The 7,329-nt window shown below is 34.7% G+C and overlaps 1 protein-coding gene across 1 annotated transcript; it reads right to left on the bottom strand.

Moving 5' to 3' along the window:
* Window positions 1-1,016: 1,016 nt before the first annotated feature.
* On the bottom strand, window positions 1,017-3,336 carry CSR1 (chlorsulfuron/imidazolinone resistant 1). The gene has a single exon (XM_007033852.3). The coding sequence runs from the start codon at window positions 3,265-3,267 to the stop codon at window positions 1,288-1,290; it is 1,980 nt and encodes a 659-aa protein (XP_007033914.2). The 5' UTR covers window positions 3,268-3,336; the 3' UTR covers window positions 1,017-1,287.
* Between the last annotated feature and the right edge of the window lie 3,993 nt (window positions 3,337-7,329).

Below are 7,329 nucleotides of genomic sequence, written 5' to 3' on the forward strand. Positions count from 1 at the left end.
ATTATAACTAGCAAAGTAGGTTAAACTTAAATATTACATACTCGTTCAAATCCTTTAACTTGATTTGACTCGAGTTATAAATTTTTAAGTTGAGATTCATCTTGACAGTATTATTATATTAATAAATAAAATATTTATTAAATTTAATTTTGGAATATCTTTTAAAATCTTTAAATATCAATATAATAGTATCTTATAATAATCTAACTGAATTGGATCGAGTAAAATTGGAATGGAATCGGCCATGCTCCTGAGCACCTCTAACTAGCCGTTCTCTCTCTTTTGAGTCTTAAGACAATTTGCTTTTCAATGGGTGCTCAAGAAATGCAGTGAGTCCTAATTTGCTCTTTCATTCTGCAATGATGTAAGAATAAATAAAGTTTGACAACGCATAAGTGAGTGCAAATCAGTTGTTTAAACCCATATTTCTTCCTAACTTCCTTGGTTGTTGCTTTTTCTCTTCTGTTTAGCAGCTCATCATTCCCATCGTCTGAAGTAGAGCTTCAGCTAACGTTTTCAGCCATCACTATGTCAAGATGGTCACAGTATTCATAGATATTGAAGACAACAGGGGGCTGGACAGAGCTCCATTCAGAGGGTATAGGTTAAGAACGTTGAGGTTGAGGGGATTTTGGCTTGTCTAGCAGCCTTTCCTTTCCACTGATAAGACCTGAAGCTTTTTTCTGATTTTTCTTTGATGGCTCCCGTTCTAGCAGGTCCAGCCTTTCCTTTTAAACATCCATTGTTATACATACATTCCTTTCCAGACGTTATAAACAAAGAGTTTTTCTATTGGAAACCATTTTCAAAATTGTGTAAATGACACAAATTCCCTCTTGCTTTGTACAAATAAGGACAACATTTAAAATGATAATTAATCACCAAGACTTATTATCCAGTAACCAACATAAGCTGATGTCCCTGCAATAAAGTAGTAAATTGAGCAAGCTGTAATTAGATTTCCTGCAGTGCGTCCAAGTCATGAAAGCATCAATTATGCTAGCCTTGAAAAGATATTCATCAAAACAACAAGTAATTTTAGATTTATCTATTACTTGACTAAAAGACATACATATTTGGATAGAACCAAACAGAAAACCTACTTGATAGTTTTCAAAAGATAGAAAAACTAAAATAGGAGCACAAGCAAGTTTCTTCCACGCAACAAACGTCATTTCCATGACAGAGAACCAACTTATAACCCATAAAACTGCCACAACTCAGAGCTAAGCCTTCATAACTGATCATACATACATTACCAAAAACACAAACTGATGTTCATTCAAATCAATATTGTGTTCTTCCATCACCCTCTGTGATCATATCTTTAAAAGCCCCTCCACTGGGGATCATAGGCAGGACATGCTCTTGATGGGGGACAATTACATCTAACAAGTAAGGTCCAGGAGTGTCCAACATTTTTTGAATTGCTGCTCTGAGATCTTCCTTCCTTGTCACACGGGCAGCAGGTATTCCACAAGCTTCAGCAAATTTCAACATATTTGGGAATATTTCAGACTCATTGGATGGGTCACCTAAATATGTATGAGCCCTGTTGGCTTTATAAAATCGATCCTCCCACTGAACAACCATGCCTAAATGCTGATTATTTAACAATAATATCTTAATGGGAAGGTTTTCCACACGAATAGTCGCCAACTCTTGGACATTCATGATAAAACTTCCGTCGCCATCAATGTCTACAACAACAGCCCCGGGATTCGCAACAGCAGCTCCAATGGCAGCAGGCAATCCAAATCCCATAGCTCCCAATCCCCCTGATGTCAACCATTGCCGAGGCTTCTTATACTTGTAAAACTGTGCAGCCCACATCTGATGCTGACCAACGCCGGTACTTATAATTGCATTCCCATTGGTTAACTCATCAAGAACCTGAATTGCGTATTGAGGTGGAATAGCTTCTCCAAAGGTCTTGTAACTCAATGGATATTTCAGCTTCTGCTCATCTAACTCCTGCCTCCAAGCTGAATAATCAAGTTTAAGCTTAGCTCCCTTACTCTCCAATATCTTGTTTATCCCCTTCAATGCCAATTTCACATCTGAACAAACCGACACATGAGGCTGCTTATTCTTCCCAATCTCAGCTGAATCAATGTCAATATGCACAATCTTGGCCCGGCTGGCAAAAGCCTCAAGTTTTCCTGTCACCCGATCATCAAACCTCACTCCAAAGGCAAGCAACAAATCACTCTTATCCACAGCATAATTAGCATAGACAGTTCCATGCATCCCAAGCATTTGTAATGACAACTCATCTGAGCTGGGAAACGTTCCAAGACCCATCAAAGTACTTGCAACCGGTATGCCTGTAAGCTCAACAAACCTCCCCAACTCCTTACTGGAGTTCAAACATCCACCACCAACATACAACACCGGCTTCTTAGACTCGGAAACCAACCTCACAATCTGCTCCAAATGAGCCTCTTCGGGAGCCTTAGGCAACCTAGACATATACCCTGGCAATCTAATAGGCTGGTTCCAGTTAGGAACAGCAAGCTGCTGTTGTATATCCTTAGGTACATCAATCAAAACGGGACCCGGCCTGCCCGAGGTAGCTAAAAAGAAAGCCTCACTAACAATCCTAGGAATATCATCCACATCAAGAACAAGATAATTATGCTTTGTAATAGACCTTGTTACCTCAACAATAGGAGTTTCTTGGAAAGCATCTGTACCGATCATTCTACGAGGGACCTGACCTGTGATCGCCACCAGAGGGATGCTATCAAGCATCGCATCAGCAAGGCCACTGACCAAGTTGGTTGCCCCAGGCCCAGAAGTTGCAATGCAAACGCCAGGAAGGCCGGATGAGCGCGCGTAGCCCTCCGCAGCAAAGACCCCGCCTTGTTCGTGTCGCGGAAGGACATTTCTGATAATTTGGGACCGGGTTAAAGCCTGGTGAATCTCCAAGGAAGCTCCGCCTGGATAAGCAAACACGTCCTTGACCCCTTCACGCTCCAGGGCTTCCACGAGGATATCAGCGCCTTTTCGGGGCTCATCAGGGGCATAACGGGAAGCGAATTCATGGGAAGGGGCACTAGTTGGAGTGACAATGTCGGCGGCGGATCCGGGCTTGGAACTTGACCGAGAGAGAGCGCAGGAAATGAGGAGGGAACGGGAAGGAGTGAGCTTTTGAGAGGTTGTAGAGAAGGGAAGGGTGGATTTGGGATGGCGTGTTGAAGATTTGAAGGAAGAAGATAGAGGAGAAGGTTTAGGGAAAGTGGTGTTCGCAGCGGCAGCCGCCATTGTCGATGAGATGCTTGTGGCGACGATTTTTCTTACTTGTGTTTATGGCGAGTGAGAGAGGGAAGAAAAGTGTGCCCGGGATACCCTTTTAACTATGGCTTTTTTCGTATATTACTTTTCTACCCTGACTGATTGATATGTTTGATTGGCCTTTGTAGGCTGAAGTACAAGCGGAAACAGAGGAACGGGAATGATGAATGAACGATGAATAACTGAAAACCTGAGTTTTTACACAAGTTTTTCAGACATTTATAATTCTGTCTAAATCTGAATCATCTGATAATTTTGTATAGAACACATATTTAAATGAATTTATATATTTTAATTATGCATTTAATTATACCGATATAACTAATGATTTTATCTTTTTTCCAAATCATACGTTACATCCAACAACTTTTACTATTATTTCAGATAATTTTTAATACGCCTTTATATAATCCAGCCCTTCTGTCTTGTTTCATTTTTGAATCAGAACGTGAGTTCCATTGATACGATGACACCTACATAATCAAATTCAGACTTAAAAATATATGCTTTGTTAAATTAAAATATAATATATATATATATATATATATATATATATATATTCTTTAAAACCACATGGATAGCCTTCAAATTTTTAAATATTTGTTTTTATTTTTGTTTTCTTAAATTATGCAATAGCATATTGAATTATTGGTTTGTCTTTCATATACCTACTCCATCGTTTTTTTTTTTTCTTTTTGTCCATCTTTTATTTTTTTAGATATTCTACTATTATGTCTTTTTTTTTTGTTTTGAACACTCAATTTTCATATTTTAAATTGTATTTTCATATATATTTTCAAAACCATTACCTCTTAACAAAAACTTTAATTTATTCAACATTTAATTTGACAAGATTATCAGGTGTGATAGAAACTTGAGCAATAAATTTGCTCCTGCGATACAGTATGTGCATGTGCCCCTTCTTTGTACTCATTAGCAAGGCAATTTTTATTGTTTCTGCCCTTATCTTTGACTTCGCAGCCCTTATAGCCAACATGCTCTGCAAGTGGGATCTATAAAATTGCCAAAAGAAATGTTTTATTTAGAAAATGTACGTCATTAATCTTGCAATTCACTACCTAATTAAGAGAATAAGTGAACTAATTGTTAGTGTAAGCTCTACAAGTCAATCGATTTTTTGTTTGTTAAACATTATATTTATTAATCATATTTCATGTTAAATATATTATAGATATTTTATATAATGTATGAGGTATTTTTTTATCCATGAGATTATTTATAAAGAGTTATGAGAGACTTATATAAATAAAGTTCTTGAAACACAATAGCCTTGTAAAGAAATTAAAAAAGTTATAATTGTGAGATTCTTACTTATCAAAGCCTTATTTCTAAATATGTTCCTAATCATTGTATTGTCAAGAATAATGACATTGACAATACTCTTCTTTACTTTGGAAGAAAACAATTGATATCATAAGTTGAAGTATGTGAGATACTTGGGATAATATGTGGGTGCTTGTTAAGAAACAAGTGCACTAAATATGACCCGTTATAAGAGTTCCATTTGATATTTCACTCAAGTGTTTATAAAAATACTCTCATGTGTTAGTAGTATAAGTAATCATTAAACTTGTGATATCAGGTCATCTTGTATGTGAATTGTCATATTTTGATTTCACCTCTACGAGTCTGGAGGTGACCAAATGCTTAAATAAGGTGTTTTTGGGTATGGCATGAAGCATGCGAAGATAAATGAGCAATGCAAAGAGGATTCATCACTTTAAGTGATTTGAAGGGGACATGTCTCATTTGCTCCTGGCTTATGTTGATTAATAGTCCTTGGCCAAGGCATTCTTGATAGGTCAACATAGAAGCTGCAGGACTAATATGGATAAGTTAGAAAGTAGACACCAAGTCAAGCTTTCTATCTATCTGGGATATATGATGAAAGGATCCAATTACACTAAAATATTGTGCACTGAAAGGTTAGTCAAATCTTATTGACTCTCCTGACATTTGGTTGGTCATGATGTATTGCTAGATACCGCTCATGATCTATAAATATAAATATAAATTCTTAACTGAATTAATTTATATTTATTATCAACATGTTAGGAACCTATGAGTTACACATATAAGGTGAATTGTTGAAATTAATTTGAGTTCAATCGGATGTGATCTAATTGATTTTATAGAGGCTTAATCCAATAAAGTATTGGGCTAAATCAAATATGATTTGATGAAGTATTAAATAAAGCCCCAACAATAGTATCAGAGCCTCCTTTAATTGATTTAATCTAGTTTTATGTTTTGTTGTTGAAGATTATAAAAACTATTTTGTTTATATGTCGATTTGATGCAAAGTTTGAAAAATTATTTAGAATAATTATGAATGGATTTTTTCAAAACTAATTTATGTTTCAAAAAGCCTTTAAATTCTTGATTTATGGATTTAAAATCTAGATTTAATAAGTCATTAAAATTTTGATAGATTTGTTTTAAAAAAATCCAAATTTGAAAACTCTAACAGCATAATGGGATCTGTTTTGTAAATTTTTTTAAGGGAATTAGAGAAGTATTTTGTGCATGATTTTTGGAGGGTAGAAGGTCAAAAGGATTATTTCAACCTGTGAAAATTTACAGCATTTAATTACCTTGTTTGGCTAGTGATTTGATGATGTATTTGCACAAACAAGTTGCCGAAATTGTATTATTGTGTGACAAGGACTTGCAAAATCATGGCTATTTGTATTCCGAATTTGCTGAGGTTTTGAGAACTTTTTAGAATGATGTTTGGGGCCTGGGATGTCTTTGGATTTGTGCCAAAATCGTAGCAAACAATGGAGGATGGAGCTTCAAAGAATTTGGGACAGTATAAGAGATGCAGACCCAATAAAATTACGCTAGCTTGTGCTATTTCTTCTGTATATAATTAAGAGTTATACTAATTTGGTTATGACTTGGAATTAGACTTTTAATTGTAATGGAATATATCTTAAAGAGTTTAGGATTGCCCTAAATAAGATTCTAAAATCAAATTGGCAAAGAAATAGGATTTTTGGCCATAAAGATCTAATTCTAGTTGGATTAGGATTGTAAAATTGAGGACAATAAGAATTAAATTTTTTGATTCCTTGTGAATATTAAATTTCTAATATGATTAGGACTCCTATTGAGAATAAAGGTCAGATTTAAATTCATAATCCTAAAAGTTTTAGGATTGCAAAGTCTATGCTTAATTTAATTCCTAATAGGACTAGAACCTATAAATTAGCACAAGACTTGTAATGGGATTAGGACATCAAATTATTTGGATTAATATCTTCAAAGGTTGAGTTATATTGTTGCCAAATGACATATAAGATCTTCAATTTGAATTAAACATAAGTTTTATATGTTCATTATCTGATTATGAATGTATGAAGATGATTATGGGCTTAGACCACTATAATGTGTTATGGATAGTTATAGTTGAATGTATTTGGTATTTATTTTATAAATAGGGAGTGTGCGCCCTATCTGTCCTCTATTTTATACAGGAGTTGTAAAATTCTCTTCTCATCTTACTTCCCTCAAATATAACTTGAGGTTTCTTTACATATATGTAATTAGAATTTATAGGATTAGATTAGGAAGAAAATTTTGTAATTCCAATAATGAAGGACGAAGGCGCCAAGGAGACATGAAGATTACAAGACTACAATATGGTGATATTTGTATGTAATCCCTTAGGATTTGACCAACTAATTTCCTTCGATGGCTCAAGGAAGTTAGATTAGATAAAAGTTCATAATCATCTTAGTAGTATGCATGTGATAGATTTATTTTATGCAATATTATAAATGTTATGCATGCCAAATTCGATGAGACCTTAATAACAAAATAAAAGCGACAAAAAAAATCCCTCATGAAAATATTACACATCATGTTGAAAAATATAATTGTTACTTGTCATATTAAAAATGTAATTGTTACTTATCATATTGAAATTTAATTGTTACACACCACGTTGAAAAATGTAGTTATTACATGTCATGTTGAAAATTTAGTTATTACACGTCATGTAACACC

Source organism: Theobroma cacao, chromosome 4 (genome assembly GCF_053813885.1).
Source record: "Theobroma cacao isolate CCN51 chromosome 4, ASM5381388v1, whole genome shotgun sequence".
Lineage (NCBI taxonomy): Eukaryota > Viridiplantae > Streptophyta > Magnoliopsida > Malvales > Malvaceae > Theobroma > Theobroma cacao.